This window comes from Vombatus ursinus, unplaced genomic scaffold (assembly GCF_900497805.2).
Source record: "Vombatus ursinus unplaced genomic scaffold, bare-nosed wombat genome assembly UNPS02014768.1, whole genome shotgun sequence".
NCBI lineage: Eukaryota > Metazoa > Chordata > Mammalia > Diprotodontia > Vombatidae > Vombatus > Vombatus ursinus.
In genome coordinates this window covers 6766257-6786403 of record NW_020954546.1, presented here as the reverse complement: position 1 = coordinate 6786403, position 20147 = coordinate 6766257, and the positions used below count along the sequence as shown (strand labels likewise).

General features: G+C 38.2%; 1 protein-coding gene and 2 non-coding genes across 3 annotated transcripts; 1 reads left to right on the top strand and 2 right to left on the bottom strand.

Annotated features, from left to right (window-relative positions):
- Nucleotides 1-2587: 2587 nt before the first annotated feature.
- On the bottom strand, nt 2588-2916 carry LOC114043002 (histone H4). The gene has a single exon (XM_027861812.1). The coding sequence runs from the start codon at nt 2914-2916 to the stop codon at nt 2605-2607; it is 312 nt and encodes a 103-aa protein (XP_027717613.1). The 3' UTR covers nt 2588-2604.
- Nucleotides 2917-11358: 8442 nt separating this feature from the next.
- Nucleotides 11359-11440, bottom strand: TRNAS-UGA. Its single transcript has one exon. It is a non-coding gene; the product is annotated as a tRNA-Ser (tRNA).
- Nucleotides 11441-12960: 1520 nt separating this feature from the next.
- Nucleotides 12961-13033, top strand: TRNAV-AAC. The gene has a single exon. It is a non-coding gene; the product is annotated as a tRNA-Val (tRNA).
- Nucleotides 13034-20147: the final 7114 nt, after the last annotated feature.

The following is a 20147-nucleotide window of genomic DNA, read 5'->3' as shown; positions in this document are numbered from 1 at the left end:
ATTACGCAAAACAGTACTCTAAACCTAAGAATACAGAATGGTTCCAATTGAGTTGAGCCAAGACAACCAATCGACACAAATTTATGCTACCATCTTTGGCTTCTCTCTAAGCTACATTTAAACAAGGTTTTCCAAGTCTCCAGGTAAATGCATTTTTACCCACACTACTAATCCTTGTTAGATGCACTAGATCTTTGATCAGGCAAATATCATTCTTATAGATGGGGTTCATTCTTAGGTGCTGTTTTAGTGGGTTATTCTCCTTCTGAGTCACCTTCATTCTTCTGCATCTCTTCCCTTAAGTGGAAAGCAGTTATGAAAATAGTACTTGGGTTTCTATGGTGTCCAATTTCTTGTCCAAAATTTCATTATCTTTGGCAATGCAAATCTGCTAAATTAGTAGTGGTCATCTACTTCTAAAAATCTTGGCAGATTCTCTGGAATAGCTCGAATACATGTTCCAGGAAGATAAACCTCTCTGCTATTGTCAGAACAACAATCAGCTACCTCAATACACACAAGTCTCTTTAGATTGCTCCTCCTTTTCCTTTTTTTCTGTCTTCAGAGTTTCATTCTTTATTGTTTCCAATCTCTCTCTAGGATGTCTGGTCCTTCTAACATTTAGGCCATTGGATCCTACCTGTATTTTCTCTGAACTTGTTGAAATTCACCCAGATGGCTGGCTCCAAGAGAAGAGAGTGAGGCTGGTGATTTTGCATCGCCCCGCCTCACTTAAATCCTATTCACTTGCAAGTGAGGACATCACCTTCCTGAAGTCATTGGTCCTCTTCAAGAACAAAGGAAAACCACAAGTTCCAGTTAAAATCCTATCCTCTGCAAGAAGTCTTTCCAGATTCCTCTTAATTCTGGTGTCTTCTGTTGGTTGATTTCCAATTTATCCTGTATATACTTGTTTGCACGTTACTCCCCCTCCACCCCATTAGACTGAGAATCTTGAGAGCAGAGATTTGCTTTTCTTTGTATCCCCAGTGATTAGTACAGTGCTTGGCACATAGTAGAGACTTTGGGAAACTTGAAAAATTATATTAAGCTATCTCAACATAGTTTGGGCTATAAAGCTTAAACATTTAGTGGAAGGAGATCAATCACATGGACTATGGAAGGTAGGGTAGGAAAACCAAAAGATCTAATAAAAAAAAAAAGCACATTCCTGGGACTGTGGAGAGGGGATGGGGTAACACTTCTCTTTCACAAACTCATTAGATCTCGTCATTGCTTTTGCCTTTGATTATCTCAACATAGTACTGTCTCTTGCAGTGACTAGTGAACTGGCTTGTGCCTGCAGCAACTTTGATTAGAATGTAAGACTTAGCAGGTCCGTAGCCTAGCTAATACTGTATTTTCACAATTCAAATCGGGGGCAGTGCAAAGAACCAGGCAGTGAAGAATCTAGGGGCGGGGCCTCCAGGGATTGGATGTAGTCATAACTGTTGCCTCGGGCCGCCAGTTGCTCCGAAAGTATCCTCCATTTTATAATCCTACAGTTAATAAGTTAAGGCAGAAGCCATTATTTCTTTGGGGGGGCCTCTTTTTGCCTTAAGGAATGTGCTTTTCACCTTCTAGTTGAGGAAATCTTTTTTTCCAGGCTAGCCCTTGAACTCTGGCTACTACAGCTTGATATTCTGAGTACTGGGATTTGGGACTTAGGAAGAGCCGAGTTCAGTTCCCGCATTAAATTTACCAGCCACGCGACCATGCCTTGCAATCTTAAATTTCCTCATCTGTAAAAGGCTGTAGTCCCCACCTCACTGGGTTGTTGCGAGGACAAAACAAGACGTTAAAAAAAAAAGTGCTATAAACATCCTGATACCGCTTTTCCTCTCCAGTCTTAAAAACTCAAAAATACTTGGGACCTCAACCAATAGCTGAGGTTATTTAGGCAATTTACTACTGGACAATAGTTTTAACAATGTCAGGCTCTCTACCCGTTTTCATAAGGGAAGTCCAGACAATGAGTATTTCAAGATAGTTCTCCAGGATCTTTACTGAAAGAGAAAATGCCTACAATTTGCTCCGGCCCCCCTCAAGTAATTTAAAAAAAAGCAAGCCCTCCCTTTTATGTGGTCTTTATGTTAGAAAAATAAAATCAAGTTAGGAACAGCAAGATTTAGAGTATTTTCGATAGCTTAAAAATTTGTTCAGAATCATGCAGCTCCTTCCTGATTGGGCAAACAATTTCTCATGCTAGAGCCGGATTGGCCCATGCGTTTCGATTGTCTATTGACTAGACAGCCCCATCTAGCGCCTTTTTTACGTGCTAAAAATTTAACTAGCAATAACCCGACATAGGCTTTATCAGATTTTGCAGTACCACACTGCACATTTGTATTTTATCCCCGTCTTGTCTGGAAGTCAGCAACAATTACTTACAAATATGGAACAAGCATGCAAGTCCAAGGTAAGGGATGGCTGTTGCACGTCACTAGATTAAAGATATCACAGTATGAAAATTTACCCAAGCTTTTAGCTTTAGGTCGGTCCTTTAACACGACTCAGTTACAGCTCTCTTTAAGTGAGAAAATGAAGGGCCCTGAAAAGAGCCTTTTAACTTTTGGCAAGTCTTACTTAACACAGACTGGAAGTTTAGCCGCCGAAGCCGTAGAGGGTCCGGCCCTGGCGCTTGAGCGCGTAGACCACGTCCATGGCAGTGACCGTCTTTCTCTTGGCGTGCTCGGTGTAGGTGACAGCGTCCCGGATCACGTTCTCCAGGAACACCTTCAGCACGCCGCGGGTCTCCTCGTAGATGAGCCCCGAGATACGCTTGACACCGCCGCGCCGAGCCAGACGACGGATGGCGGGCTTGGTGATGCCCTGGATGTTATCCCGGAGCACCTTCCTGTGCCGCTTGGCACCCCCTTTGCCCAGCCCCTTGCCTCCTTTCCCTCGCCCAGACATAACTAGCCTCTCAGAGAGAAACTAAACTAGGAAAAGTCTACAACAATGACCGCTTCTGAGAAGCAGTCACTTATATGACCGAAGGACCGACCTGTTTGAGGACTGCACAAATGAAGCGGGAACAAAATCTTCTGCTCCCCCCTTTTTGTTTTATTTTATCAACAATAACAACAAAAAACTGTCTTAAGCTCCTCCCCTCCCCCCCACTGGCGACCCCCCCCCCCCCGATTTTTCTCTTTTTGTCACTAGAAAAGAACTTTCACACACATTTCTTGGAAAACTCTGCAGAGAGTTTGTAAATAAAACGATGAACAAACGTATTAAAGCGCAATCTCGCTTCTTTTCTGCCTGTAGAATTTGGAACGACACAAAAGCACCGAGAGTTGATTCTTTTCATCATTAAACTCCAATGTCTCACTCTACATAGTTTCCCTGAGGGCTTCAGGTATTTGCCTCTTTCTGCATCAACTTCGATCTGGGGCAGTGCCAAAATTGTAAAAATGGCTAGAAGGAATTGAATTATAGAATTTTAGGACTGAGAGGGCACCAACGATCATTTCATCCAAACACCAAATGAGTGAACCGAGGCCCAGAGAATGCAGAAAGACTTGGTCAGCTGGTGAGTCTGCACTACAGGATCCCAGCTCTGAAACCTACCTAATTCAGTAGCCTTACTTCTATAAGTTGTTAAGTAATGCAAAATGCAGTTGTAAAAACTCTGAATCTGGATAGAAACGGCTTGTATTCAAACCACGCTTGTGTTAGTTACTTCGTGTAGGACCTTGAGTGATTGATTCACTTAAACTTTTAGGACCTCAGCCTCCTCATCTGTAAAATGAGATTGGACTAAATGATTAGACTGTAAGCTTCTTCAGGGCAAGAATTGACATTTGCCTCTCTTTGTATCCCCTGCGTTTAGCACAATGCCTGGCATATAGTAGAAACTTAATAAATGTTTATTGATTGATTGATTGATTGGGTGAGTGATAGATGGTCTCCATGGTTCCTTCCAGTTCCAGTCTGTGATCCTGGAATCCTGCTCCTTCATAGATGTGAGTGGGAGAGACGTCCTTTGAGGGTTGCTAAAGACATATTGCTGTTTTAATGGTAGATATCTCCCAGGTTCCTCTCCAGGTTCCCAGTATTTATTGTATATTCACTTAAAAATCTCCAGTTTTCATTTAAAAAACTTCAACCTGTCCCCAAAACAGCATTGTTTTCTCAGTTTTTTCCCTGAAATGGTTTGTATTCACTTTTTATACATTTTGTATTTACTTAGATGTGTATTTGTTCCTCCGACCGCAATATAATACATTACTTGAAGGCAGGGACTACTCAGCTTTTATCTCTGTATACTTACTGCAATCACAGTAAGTAGCAGGCTCTAAATGAATTTTTGAGGAATTGAACTGAAGACACTTTTAACCCTTAACATTTTACTTCTTTTTCATTTATTCTTCATTTCTCCTTCCTAGGAAACTTCAAAGTAGTTGTAGCTTGTAAGGAAAGATCTCAGGTGTACAATATTCATTCAGCATTAGTCTTGACCTAGGCACAGGAACACGTCACTCAAAACACTCAAGCCTGCCAGACTCATCTCTCTCTCCTCCTCCCAGATTCACTCTGCCTAAGTGCACCCGCACACCTCCACATAAACCTTAGTGAGCGTGCACCACACCCTACATTTCGAGTTTTTGTCGAACCTGGAAGACTGGCCAGTTGTGGAGCTAATTCTAGAGTGAGTGCAGGCTCCAGCAACAGTGTTTGGGAAAATTTTGCTTTGTATGAAGAAAATTAAAGAAACAGGCACAAATAATTCCTAATTTTAAAAACGAATCTCTAGCTTGTCAATAATCCCATTAGGAGTCAATCAAAACTGTTTTCCTTGTAGCAGAGTGGCGCAGTGGAAGCGTGCTGGGCCCATAACCCAGAGGTCGATGGATCCTCTGCTAAGAGGCTTTTTCCTAATTATGTTAAGTATTTCAATACTACTTTAATACTGTCAGAATAATGAAAGAAGTTTTAAAAGCATACAATACATGGGACAGGAAGATTCCCCCATGTCCTGGGGAGCATGAATCTGTATATTTGTGATTATACCTTCCGAAGTAAATCATTCTGTGTAAAACCCTTAAAAAAATAATTAAAAAGTGTGAATAGAGGCTTGATTAATAAAAAGGTTACTTTGTATCTACCCTAAATGTAAACTCCTTGAGACAAAGTACTGTTTTTTCACTATACCTGGGCACACAGTAAGCACTTAATAAATGCTTGTTGCTTGACTGAAACACGGATCCACCTTATATTTGTGCAGTTTTGTTCCTTTTGTAAGCTTTTCACGTAAATATTGTGATTTGTAGCTGAAACTACAATAAACATATTTAGCTGAAATACTTTCTCTTTCCCAAGATTATTTTAACTAGTACTTCACCAATATTCAGTTCAGGTTGTTTTCCAGGGCTTGGCCCTACTCTTCTCTTTTCTCTTGTGGAGATTTCATTGATTGATTTTGTGTAGAGGCCCCCAAATTGGCATCCCTACTTTCCCTTCTGAGTTACAGACACATATCTTTAGCTGTTTGTTGTTTATATCATCTTGAAATCAACATATCCGAAACAGAACTCATGATCTGTTCCAGCTTCACAACCTGAAAATTATACTTGGCTCTTTCCTTTTCCTTTCAGCTCTTCCCAGTCATTTCTTCTCCCCCTCCCATACTTACCCTCATCCTATCATTTACCAAGGCTTACTGATTTTATCTCCACAATATCTCTGCATCCATCCCCTTCTCCATTCATTCAAGCACTCTCCTGGACCAGATTAAGATCCTCTTAATTGGTCTCCCTGCTTCTAGCCTCTGCCCTCTTCAATTCATCCTCCATACAGCTGCCAAAATGACTTTCCTACATATTTTTATTTATATCTTTCACATTTATATCACTTTTATTTCCACATGTGTCTCTCTCCCTTCTGTCTACACAAAGAACCATGTCCTGAAACCAACAATTAAAAAGAGAGGAAAAAGCTATTCAGAAAAACTAACCAACATATCAAAAGTCTGTTGTGCTGAGTTTTTGTTGTTGTTGTTCTATTTGCATTATTGTAGTCATTGAGTATGTTGTTTTCCTAATTCATCAATTCGTATAAGTCTTTCCATGTTTCTTTATGTCCTTTCTTGTAATACAATAGTATCCCAGCACATTCATGTGCTACAATTTGTTAAACAATTCTCAAAGAATGGGTATCCTTCCAATTCATTGCTTTAACAAATAGCACTGCTATGAATAGTTTGTTTTTCCCTCTCTGATTTTGACCTTCTTTAGGATACATGCCTAGTAATGATATCTATGATAAAAATATATGGATGTTTTAGTCACTTTCTAAGTGTAATTCCAAATTTCTGTCTAGGATAGTTGGACCACCACACAGCTCCATTAACAGTATATTAGTGTGCCTGGCTTTTTATAATCCTTTCAACCTTCACTATTCCCATTTTTTGTCAGCCTTGCCAATTTGTTGGGTCTGAGCTGAAATGTGAGTTGTTTTCATTATTTTTTCCTCCTTATTATTAACAATCTGGAGCTATCTTTATTAACACTTGTTAACAGTTGTCAGTTCTTTTGAGAACTGTTTGTTAATGTACTTTTTCCACTTATTCATTGGGGAATGGCTGTTGGTCTTATATATCTGTGTTTTTATATATTTGTCTGTATGTATCTTTACATATTTGTGTAGTTCTTCATATGTTTCAAAATAATTTGCCTGTGATACAGGTTCCACTATATCACTCTCCTGAACAAAATCCTTCTTTGCTTCCCCATTACCTAAAGCAGTGTTCTTGACCTGGGGTCCACAGAAGGGCTCCATGGATAGATTGTAGGTAGGGCCTGTGAAGTTAGATGGGAAAAATTACAACTTTATTTTCACTAACTTCTAACAGAAATTGAGCATCTTCCTCGATTATGAGTTTAAGCAAATTCTTCGGATAAGTGGTCCTTCACTAAGGACCAGATTGCCCCAGGGGTCCACACATTAAAAGGTTAAGAACTCCTAGATTGAAGGATAAAATACAGATGCCTGAGCTTTTGCTGTAAGACCCTCCCCAATCTAGAACCTACTTACTTTGTCAGCCTTATTTCTTTTAATCTCCCTTTTGGGAGCTTTATTGGCCAAAATGCCTACGTCCAAAGAGAAGTAAGAGGTTACCTGGTCAAACCAAGAACTACAGGAATCAGATGCAGCAGGAGTGGGGCAGTGGTGCCATATGGAGGGAGAGACTCTTTGACCAAGCAAAGGAGTTGCAGGACCAAGAAAGGGAGTTCCTACATAAAGGAGAGGAATGCCTAGAACCAGTTGAAATGTTCTGGGGTCAAGAACAATGAGAACCATGGAATAACAAGAGTCTGAAGTAGAATTTGGAGGGACAAACATAGACTCTACCTTTCATAAATACCGTGAGTTATGTACACAGTGCCAAGTGTAGGAGAGTAGAAGTCCAATCTATCTACCTAGTGTGCTTGGAGGGGAAGAAGAAGCCAAAGAAAATATTCTAAGTTTAGAGGACTGTATCCTTCCTTGTAGAGATGGGTTTATTAGAGGGGGAAACTCTAGCAACACTGAGGGCCTTTCCCTTGGTGGTTTGGAGGTAGGAAGGAGTTAATAGTAATTTCTCTCATTTTTCTCACCTTGTTTTAGAGGCTCTTAATCTAGAGTCTGTGAAATTGGTTTTTTTTTTTTTTACAATCATTTGGATATTTATTTCAATATAATTAGTTTACTTTGAAATCTTAAATATTTTATTTTGTGCATTTAAAAACATTATTCTGAAGAGAAGTCCCATGAGTTTTACCAGGCTGGATTATTTATTTATTTATTTATTTATTTATTTTGCTCCTATGGCTCGATCTCTGGCTTCCAACCTCATCAACCTCGTCATGAAACTAGTCTCTCCAAAGTTGCCAATGACTTCCTAATTGCCAAATCTAATGGCCTTTTTAACTTTTTATTCTTCTTGACCTCTGTCCACTTTCTCCTAGATATTCTCTTCTCTCCAGGTTTTCATGATCCAGCATTCTCTTGGTTCTCTGGTTGTCTGATCGTTCCTTCTCTGTCTTGGCTGGATCTTCATACAGGTCGCACACACCAAGTGTGGGTGTCCCTCAAGGCTTTCTCCTAAGCTCTCTTTTCTCTTCTGCTTATATTATCTCAGTTGATGTTCTTATTAGCTCCCATGGATTCAATTGTCATTCATATAAAAATTATATTGAAATCTGTATATTCAACCCAAGCTTTTCTGCTGAGCTTCAGTACTGTATCACCAGTTGCCTTTGAACATATCCAACTGGTTGTCCCCTAGGTATCTCAAATGCAGGATGTCCAAAACACAACTCATTCTCTCCCCTCTTCCTAACCTTGTTTTCCAAACCTTCCTTATTGCTGTAGAAAGTATCACTACCTTCCTAGTGAACCCATCCTGCATCCTCAGTGCCAGCCTTGCCTCCTCATTCTCACTCACCCCATATATCCAATCTGTGGTCAAGCTTTGCCATTTCTACATTCACAACATCTCTTCTATATTTCCCCTTCTCTTCACTCACACAGTGACCACCCTAGTACAGGCCCACGTTGTTTCATGCCTGAACTATCCGATAACCTCTTTTTAAAAAAATTTCGTGTATTTTGTTTTTATATTACCAACATGTACACATTATCCTTCATGAGAGGTCTCTTGTAACAAAACAAAACAGTTAAGTAGAACTAACAATAACCAGAGATCTCATCTGAAAGTGCAAATGACAGGTCACATCTGTAGATTATCCCTACCTCTGTATTAAAAAAAAAATAACAGAAATATTCATTTTTGTTCCTTTCACTCCACTGAAAAATGGAAAAGGAAAAACAAATTTCTTGTAACAAATATGCATAATCAAATGCCCTCACTTGCTGTATATAATATGTCTCTTTATGCACCCTAAATCTATCACCTCTCTCTAACATAAAGCATTGTTTCCACATTAGCACTTTGGAATTATGAATGGTTATTGTAGTGATCATAATTCTTTTAGCTTTCAAAGTTGTTTGCTTTTACAATGCTATTATTATTGTATAAACCATTCTCTTGGTTCTGTTAATTTCATTCTTCAGAATGAAATTATAAAAAGTCTTCAAAATTATTCATTTTTATTATGTTGATTTTAGAGTACAAATCACTCTTTGGTTGTACTCACTTCATTTTGCATCAGTTCATAAAAGTCTTCCCATGTTCTTTTAAAAAAATTATCTATTTCTTCATTTCTTACAGAAAAATAGTATTCCATCACATTTACATAAAACAATTTGTTTAGCCAATGCATAAGTATCCCCTTAGTTGTCTCTCTTTCTTTTGTCACCACAAAAAAAAAAAACAACTATTACAAGTATTTTTGTACATAAAAGATCTTTTCCTCTTTGATATATTTTGGATATAGGCCTGACAGTGGCACAGCTTGATAAAAAGGTACAAATTATTTTGAAACTTTTTTTAAAGTAACTAATAACCTCTTAAAAATAAATTATTTTATTTCTTTAATTTAAAATTAATTTGTTTTTAGTTTTCAACATTCACTTCCATAAACTTTTGCATTTAAAATTTTTCCCGCCTCCTTCCCCTCTCCCCTTCCCAAGACACCATGCAATCTGATGTAGACTCAACATATACATTCTTATTAAATGTATTTTCACATTAGTCATGTTGTAAAGAAGAATCAGAATGAATGGGAGGAACTACAAGAAAAAAGAAACAAAAGAGAGCAAATAGTATGTTTCCGTTTACATTGACTCCATAGTTCTTTCTCTGGATGTGGATAACATTTTCCATAATGAGTCTTTTGGAGTTGTCTTAGATCATTGCATTGCTGCTAAGTCTATCAAAGTAAGTCATCCACAATGTGGCTGTTACTGTGTACAATGTTCTCCTGGTTCTGCTCACTTCACTCACCATCAGTTCATATATGTCTTTCCAGGTTTTTCTAAAGTCTGCCTGCTCATCATTTCTTATAGCACAATAGTATTCCATCACATTCATATACCACAACTTGTTCAGCCATTCCCCAATTGATGGGCATCCCCTCAGTTTCCAATTCTTGGCCACCACAAAAAGAGCCACTATATATATATATATATATATTTGTACATGTGGAAAAATAAAATATTTAAAAATAATTTTTGTTTTACTTAACCTAAAATTATCCTGGATCTCTCTCTTTCACTTCCCAAAGAGCCACCTTTGTAAACAAAGAATTTTTTAAAGACAAAGAGAAAAATTAGCAAAGGATGTTGAAAAAAAATCTGACAACATAGGCAATATTCCACTTGAATAGATTCCCCTTACTTCACCTCCAGCTCTGAAGAGGAGGCAATACCTTACTAATTAATTGGTCTCCCCCTACTCAAGTGTCTCTCCACTCCAAACCACCCTTTATTCAGTTGCCAGAGTGATTTTCCTAAGGGACAGGTCTGACCACGTAACACCAACCCAGGAAATTCCAGTGGCTGGGTCACTTCCAAGGTCAAAGATAAATTCTTCTTTGATGTTTTAAAACTTTTCATCATCTGACTCCTATCTTTCCAGTCTTCTTACACTTTACTTCCTGTCCCACTACACTGGCCCGTTTGTTCTTCACACAGAACACCATCTCCTCAGTCCGAGCCTTTGCTATGCCCTGCTTCACAGCTGAAAAGCTCTCCCTCCTTACCTTGGCCTCTTGGCTTCCATCAAGACTCAACTCAAATCCCACCTTTTCGAGTGTTCTCCCCTTCTCACTAATACTCCCTGCTAGGGCCTTGAATCAAATTATCTTCCTTCAGGGGTGGGGAACCTACGGCTTCAAGGCCACATGTGACCCTCTAGGTCCTCAAGTGCGGCCCTCTATCGGAATCCAAACTTGTGAAATGGGTTCCCCACCGCGCACCCTCTCTCTCTAGTAGTTATTTGCATTTTCTCTCTCCCGCTAGAATATGACCTCCTTCAAGTCACGGACAGTGTTTTTGCTTTCTTTGTATTCCCAGGGTTTAGCAACGTGTGTGACAAATAGTAAACACAGTAAATTCCTGTGGACTGACAGGCCTCCGGGATGAGAGAAGGAACCTATTATGGAAACGGAAGAAAGCTGAGCCAGAGGACAGGCTTTAGGAGATGGTCTTCATGTGCAAAAAGAGTAGAGAGGAATGGTGGGCGCAATGATTGAAGGGTCAAGAAGAGGACGCAACATCTACAGTATTGTGCTCTAGGAGACAACCGGAAATTTTTGCTGAAATTGAATGAAGTGATCATTTCCACTTTAACTGCAGTGAAAGATACTCTTTTCATTACCAGAGCAAGAGGATGAGAAACATTCTCTCTGCAATTCTGCCAGGCGGCAACATACAACTTCCATTTCCTTAGGCATCTCTAAAACTGCACCTCGTAGTCGACAGGATTCGAACCTGCGCGGGGAAACCCCAATGGATTTCAAGTCCATCGCCTTAACCACTCGGCCACGACTACCCACTGGCTCACAAGTCGATTAGAACTTTGAAATAATCTGAGGTGAAGCGTTCATTCAGTATTTTAAAAACGAATTTTTTTTTTAAAAAAAATTTTTAAAAATCTTCATTTTTAAGCCTATTAAAATAGATTTCCCAACTCTCTTTTCTCTTCAGTTCACCTTTATTCTTCTGAAAAAAGAAAAATTCATTTTTATCTATAGGTTTCAAGCTAATTGAGGTTAAGGACCAAAGCATTTTGAGATTTATGATTTTTTACAAAAGACCTGCCTAAAAATCCATACAGCATTGAAAAATTGCTGTTTTGTACTTTGAGTTTGGAGGACCAGTTCATTGAGTTATGACATCACGTTTGGGACAGGCACTGCCCCTGGAAAGGGCCAGAGCTGAACAGGAGACCAAGGGAGCTGGGCCTGTTTGTTAAATTATAGTCTCGTAATTACTATACAGTTACACTATACAATTGTTAAGCAAAATTGTTTAATTTAACGCAATGTTTATCATAATACCAAACTACTCTCTGACGTTAAAGACTCATCTTTTCAATAAAAATCTTCTGCTGATAGTGTATGATTGTGAATCTTGGAGCATCAAATCTCTAAGGAATCAAAGTTGTAGGTGTGATTTTTTTCCTGAAAAAAGAATGCAATGGTGATACTAAGGGGTGGGGGTGGGGACAAAAAGGGGGCCTTTCTCTAAGTTTTTTTTTGGGGGGTGTGGGGGAGATATTTTAAATTTTTTGCTTTACTACATTTGTTACTAGAGTATCTTTCTTTTTCTTTCTTTCTCTCTTCCTTCCTCCTCCCCTTTATCCTTTCCACCATCCCTCCTTCCCTCTCTCTGTTTTATTTTTTTCCTTCCTTTTTTCTTTCTTCTTTTTGCTTCCTTCTTTCTCCTTCTCTCTACTTTTTTTAAGTTAAAAATTTTTTAACTTAAAAAAAAAGACCTAGAGAAAGACCACCAGTATATTTACCGTATTCTTTTTTTTTTCTTTTTCTTCCAGGATCTATTGAAGAATACCGAAAAGAATTACACAGGGTGGAAAGGAATGATTGAGTTGCCATTTACACCAATGGAAGTAATCCCTATAGTAGTGAGATCCCAGATCTATAAAACACTGATGAATACTCACTGCAAAGTACAGTAGTTTTCACATAGTAGATGTTTAATATTTATTGAATTGAATAATAAGTTGATATTTATACAGTAGTTTAGGAATTCACAAATCACTTGACATATTATTTTATCCTCCCAACAATCACATGAGACAACTGCTATAAGCATCATTATTTTACATTATTATTTCATTCCATTTATTGCTAAGGTGGTAAAAATAATTTTCACAGATTACAAAACATCTAAAAAATTTCCGCATTTCATCTTGATTTCGTTCAGGAAACCATCAAATCTATCAGTAGTTTAAAAACGAAACAAAACAACCCTTGTCCAATGCCAACGGAGGAAACGTATTAATGTCAAAACTTTTTATGAGTTGCAAATGAAGACGCTGTCGTCGTGTAAGTTTCCGTAGTGTAGTGGTTATCACGTTCGCCTAACACGCGAAAGGTCCCCGGTTCGAAACCGGGCGGAAACAGTTTGCTAACAGTTTTAGTTTTCACAAAACCCTATCCTTTCGAAAGGTATTTACTGTCTATCACTCGTATCACTCTTCTACTTTCAGAAAATCCTAAAGAGATAGAAACAACAGAAGAAAAAGAAATAAAGTTCTATGCTTTTGTAGTAAGAATTTTTTTGTGACATTTAAAAAAACTCTGTGTTCAAGGTCATGATAGAATACAATCTCCTTGAGAATAGTAATTGTTTCCTTTTTATCTTTTTACTCCCAGCACCTACCACTGAGCCTGGCCCATTGTAGGCGAACAAAGCAACAAGTCTTTATTAAGGATTTACTAGTAGGAGTTTAATCAATGCTTGTTAATTGATAATTAACCAGTCCGGAAAAACAGGTCCAGAGGCCCGGTAATGAAACATGTTGAAATGTCCAGAGAGTAAAGAGAATTGTAAGGTATATAATGAGGCATACATTTTCAGTCACGGCCAACGTGAGGATTTGTTTTGCTTCATCACACATATTTGATAAAGGCTTCTGCTTTTCTTTCAGTTTTTTCTTTTTCTTTTTTTTGGTGGAGGATGGGATGGTGGTGATGAGGGGAGAAGTTGGGCGAGGGGAGTGGGACTACTGATAGGATTACCAAAATGGAAGGAAAGAGGAAGAAAGAAAGAAAGAAGAGAAGAAGGAAAGAAAGAAGAAAAGAAAGAAAGAAGGAAAGAAAGAAAGAAGGAAAGAAAGAAAAAAGAAAGAAAAAAGAAAGAAAGAAAGAGAAAGAAAGAGGAAGGAAGGGAGGGAGGGGAGGAGGAAAGAAAAGTAAGAACAGAAGGGCAATGAAGCATTTTTTTGTATGTGCAGAAAAGAAAAGAAGAAAGGTCAGAAAGAAAACAGATAAGCAGGATAGTTTTGAAAATTATGTTAAATTTATGGTATACAATTGGAGGAAGAAGTCAGCTTTGTATGTGGAAGTGCTTGTCTTGATGTTTCTTAACTTCATCATAAAAAAATAAAACTTAAAAAGAGAGAAGATACAAATATTTTCAAAATTGCGTATTTTCTACTTCAAGAAACTAACTATCTACAGGTGGACTCAAGTATGGGTAGAAATATGAAAAGAAAACCAATCAGTGGGATCCATGGTCATAAGGAAGGACACAAAGGAAACATGTAGTCCTTATGACGCTTGGAGGAGGAAAATGACAGGCTTTCTGACATAATAACCCAGGTAGCTGAAACCTAGAGTGACTCAAGGGCAGAAAAGAGAAATAAAACTGGAAAGGTTGAGTAGAGGCAGACTTTTTTTTTTAAAAAAAATGGGTTTTTTTTAACATTGTAGAACATTTATTTCTTTTATGAGAGACATTATTATTTGTCATTGAAAAGTCTTCTCAGTCAATACTTATGTATATTTTCCTCCCTCAGGCAACCTACTTCATAGTAGGGAAATGAAACTGTGACCTATTTCACAAGTACAATTTTACAAAATATTTACAAGGAAATTTAAATTTAACATACTCAAGGGGAAAGACCACACACAAAAGTAAGCTGGATAGCGGGGGCTGGGGGGAAGGTACCAGTATGGGGTCTTGATGTCATAGTCCAGAAAGTCAAAAGCAGAGCTGGGGAGAAACTAAATATTGGATTATCTGTGTCTCTCAGAAAAATGGAGGCCCCGGGAAGAATTCTCCAATGGAATTCTTTTCCTGTGTTTGACATCTTTTTCCTTACCAGCTAATGAAAACCAGTTAATATATACCCCTTGTTTATGTTGAGTCAGTCAATTTCACCACCATCATGAGGTTAAGTTAAGAGTACTTTCTCAAGCTTCTTGGAGAATTCCTGATATAAATACTAAATAAACAGCTACTGCTGATCTGGGGATACTGCCATTATAAAGGTCAATGGGAAATCCAAATCTTCCTACCCCAAAAAGCTTGCAAGGTTATTCTGGTCAAGGCCAGTAGATACTGTGAAGGGAATTATGATTTTTATATTACTCCATATGATATATGTAATAAACATAATAATTTAGAATGCTCAAGAATTGCCAATACAGAGTCAGAGCTCACAATGCAGCTTGAAATGCTCCCCAATTAAACTTTGACAAGGCTCACAATCCCTGCCTGTATACCTGAAGTGAAGCAAAGATTGTAAAACCCGTTCCCATCACAGAACTCTGGTCCTGTGACCCACCAAGTAATGACCCCCAAAGACTTGAACAATGCTGTTCCCACAGAACTTCAGGACACCTGTACATTACTATTGTGGAATTTGTGGGCTGGTCCTGGGAAACTACTCTGGCCCTGGGAATGATTGTCTGTAATCCACCTTCCTCTCTCCCTTCCCATAGTGATTTATGTATATCATCTTTGTCTTAACTTTAGCAAGGTGGAATTCAGATCAAGAGAATTCCCAATTTGCAAATATAATAATGAAATTAAATAACTAATTAATTAATGAAATTAATTAATTAAATGGCTACATGTTTACTGGCACTTTGTCTCTGGCTTGCTGTTTTGTCATTCTCAGCTTAGAAACTGGCTCAGTAAAAATCCTGTTCACAATACAGACTCATTCTGTCTCTTCCACCCACCCCTTCACTCCCTATTTTTTTAATCAGGAACTTCACTGGTTTAAGCAGTAGAGGCTGTTCTATTATTAAGATGGCATGCTATTCCAATATAAGACTAAACCAACTTCCAATTTATACAAACCCACAATTCACTGCTTCTCTTCAACTAATCACAAAACATTTTCTGTTTGGTATCTATTTTCATTCAAAGACCTAAGTACTTCACTTCTCTCAAACTGGACTGGGGAATCAACTCAAATTGGTTCCTAATAGTTTACACCTTTGATTTATTAATAGATTCCATAATCCAAAGAGGCATTTCTCATCTGGTAAAGGTATCAGGGTATAGAACATCATCTTAGCTCTATTAATTGGAGTTTAGGAATATGTGGAGTATCTTACATAAAGAAGGAATTCCTAACAGTTAGAAATGTACAAAAGTGAAATGGGCTGCCTATTGTAATGACAGATTTCTTCTTATTGGAGGTACTTAAGCAGAGACTGGGTGATGCCTATTGGGTATGTTTTACTGGGGACTCTTTCTGTTTGCTTGTTTTATTTTATTGTGGGTTAGCTTTTCAAATACTTGAAGACAATTGACAACTCTTGTTAGGGAATTCTTTCAACTGAAAGGAATGGGTATGTTTGGATGAAGCATATCCATTATATTGATGGTGGTAGTGATGGGTGAGTGTCTGATGACTTTGAGTCAAAATAGTTTTAGTTTGGGCCAAACTAAAAGCAAAAAAAATTTATTAGTATACTAAGGAATACTGCCCTCGATGAATATTAGCTTCAGTTACCTAAGGTATAGGTTTCATTTTTATAACCTTTCAGGACTGCTTAGAGTAGACAGCCAATTGGCAGGATGCTGCAGCAACTTAGGATAGAAACATAAAGCATTTCATAAGAGACTGAGAGGTAAAGAAAGAGGGGGATGAGACAAGGGAGAAAGGAGGGAGTATTTGGAATATAACTGGCAGGATTTGTTATAAGAAAACATTACCTATTCAACGGAAGCCACCAAATACACTTACAATTTCTTACCATGCTGTACTCTAAACTTCTCCAACATGGCTTTTCTGATTCAATGGCTCCTCCTAGAACCTCCAATTTAAGGAGAGTACCCCAGGATAATCAACTCTTCTTTTCTCACCATGCTGAAAGCCAGAGTTTTCCATCATGCCCCTGATCCAGGTGCCATCTTGCCCCCTGCCCCTTCAGCTTCTTTTTATATTTTGTCTTTTTCTATTAGAATGTAAGTTCCTTGAGGGCAGGAATTGTCTTTTTTTTATTATATTTATATTCTCAGCACTTAGCAAAGTGTTGAGCACATAATAAGTGCTTAAAATGCTTGTGTTGCAATTGAAATTTAAATGGTCGAATGAGACTGAGAGAAACAAAAATCTTAGGACAATCAATTTATTAGTAAGGCATGCAATTACCAATAAATTGGGTCAATGACCTCTCAGTATGGTCAAAGACAACAAATGGCAGGCATCACAACATTTTTATAGTCATAAATGAGAAATAAAATTTTGAGTACATAGGTGGTCCTGCTTTCTGATTGACTAGAGAATAACAAAAGCTTGTGGTTATGCTAGGTACATCCTAGAAAATTCTCTAGTTAGGTAGTTCTCAGTTAGACCCTGTTACCAATACTTTCTCTGTTGCCATTCCCAACCTCACTCAACCTGTAGTAAACCGATGATTAATGGAGCATTATCAACACCAGTATCTCATTATAGCATCACAGAAAGATTTGTAAGTTTCTTTTTCTTTTCTTTTTTTGGTGAGGCAATCGGGGTTAAGTGATAATGCCCAAGGTCACATGGCTAGTACGTGTCAAGTGTTTGGTCTGAGACAGGATTTGGAGCTCAGGTCCTCCTGACTTCAGGGCTGGTGCTCTATCCATTGCGCCACCTAGCTGCCCCTATTTGTAAGTTTCCATGAGCCGGTTTGGCTGTAGAATAGGAAACTTCAACTCTGATAGAATGGGGAACTAAGTTCACAAGCTTAGCTTTGCAGGAATAAAGAATTTAGCAGGCTGTCAGTATCTTACTAGCATTCACATACACACTCCAGCTTCCCTGTAATTGAAGTGACTTAGTAAACTTATCTTCAAATGATTTATAAGGGCAAAACTAGGCCCACATAATAAAAGATAATCACAAAACAGAGACAGATAATTTATTAAAATTTCACAACTGAAAGAAGTTCGTTTAGATAAAACCACAGAGTCTCTTGTTCAAGGACAAGTATTACAACAGTGAATGTGACCTTCTACTTTACTATATATTATTGTATAATTTTTCTTACTTTATTTCTCCTTCAGTAGAGCATGGGGATTTTCTACTATCAGGCCCTGAGATAGGTGGAGAATAGTTTATCAAGACGTTGCAAAATAATTGTGGTTCCAATTTTCCCTCCCATCCCCCCACTATCATATATCCCTCATCCCCCACCCAAGTTTTCTCATATTTAAGTTTAAATCCCTAGTTTCCTTCAACCACTCCTTATATGGCATAGACATGTATTTCTTCACCATCTTAGTTGCTTTCATCTTCAAATTCTCTCTCCCTTATCAATATTGTTACTAAACAGTGATGCCTGGGACTCACCACAATACTCAGGTGTAGTCTGAGCAAGGTAGAGCATGGAAGGATTCCCTCTGTATTCTTAGAAACTATGCCTCTCTTAATATAGACCAAGATTGCAGTAGTATTTGGAGCTGCTCACATCACACTATTGACTCATGTTGTTCTTACATTCCATGAAAGCCTCCAAATCTTTTTAAAAATGAACTGTTCTCTAATCATGCCTACCTCATCTTATGCCGTAGATGTATGTTTTTTTTTAATCTCAATTATAAGACTTTACAGTTATTCCTACTAAGTTTCATTTTATTCAATTCAACCCAATGTTGTAAATTTTTGGATTCTTACTCTATCATCCATCCTGTTAGTTCTTAGCATCTGGCTATTAGCTTTGTGTTATATTTAAACTTAATAAGCACACCATGCATGTCCTCATTTGAACCATTAATAAAAATTCTAAATAATACAGAGCCAAGTACAGATACTTAGGGCTCTCTACTGGGCCCTGCCATGGCAGCTTCATTTTAAATCTTTACAGTAATACTCTTTAATTGATTAAATTGCACCATCATCTAACTTTCTTTTCTATCTTTTCCATAAAAAATGGCATCAGGTACATTGTCAAGAGTTTTGCAAAATGGAGTCATTTGTTACACATGAATTAATTTCTAAAGTCTATCTCCTTTTAATCAAAATTACACTTGAAAATTCATCAAATCACTCATAAAAATCGATATAATATCTTTGAATAGTTGTAGCTGAAAAGGGCTTAAGGATTTTAAGAGAAGGAAGTCTGTATCAGAAGAAGGTGAATATGAAATGGTTGCCATGGAAAAATTGAATATGTGACAGATAAGAAAATCCTCTTAAAACAGGCTAGAGTCTAAGCAGTGAAAAACACTGAAAACTTTGCTCTGCCTTTCAACCAACTTCATCTTGGACTTGAACTCATACCTGTTATGGGCTGGGAGAAGTGGAGGGGGGTCATTCTAAACCATGCTACTTAATGTAAATTTTATTTTTCTTTACACCCAGCTAAGCAATTGATCATAAAAGGGTGGAAAATCAGTACTTTTACTTGAATAAAAGAAAACAAAAATAGGTGTAGCACCCACTCTGGGTCATTCCAACAAATTGCATTCAAATGTATAGGTTGAGTCTCCATAGGGTTTCTACTATCTCAAAGTAAGTGGGAATTTCGTGGGTGGCTATTTTCATTTCTGCAGCTAAGAAGCCCCCATTGATGTGCTTTCTTTCAATAGTCAGCCAAAAGATACAGATGACTCAGTGCAGGCATTTATTAAAATGGCACAGTAAGTTCAATAGTTACAAAATATTTCCCCTATAAATTTGGGGAACACTAGCCTATAAATACAAGTAGCATCTGTGGGAAGAGTAGGCTTAAACAGTACAATGATAGTGGGGCACATGCAGCATATAAATTGCTTCTGATACTGCAGGCCCTGGAAATCCTATCCTTCTTTGTAGAGTCCTCGTATAGTTCCCCTTGGTTGCTAGGTAGGTTACATAACTTGGTTCACAGGGCTTGCTCCTCTCTAATTGCCAGCCCTCTATTGAGTCCATGGCTGGCACTCTTCTCTGTTATCAGGTGTTTTGTTTCTTGAAGCTGCTTCCTCCCTCAAGTGACTGCCTTTCAACATCCACAGCTATCTGAAGTGTGTGTCTTACTCAATTGTGCCTCAAATTGAACCAATGAACTCTGGGCATCCAATTTTGCCTCAAACTCTCAAACCAAAGAATTGGGGCATTTCCCTCTGGACAAGTTGCTACTAGACCCTGTGGCTGATGGGGGGGGGAATGATGGAGAGAGAAATTTTATCCTCTTCCCCCAACCCTCCAGGAGTCTTTTCCATAAAGTGCAATTGAGCCTGCACTTGTTGGTGGTAGTCCTTCTTTCTTGATAAGGACCAATGACACCCAGAGGGTGATGTCCTGACTTGCAAATGAC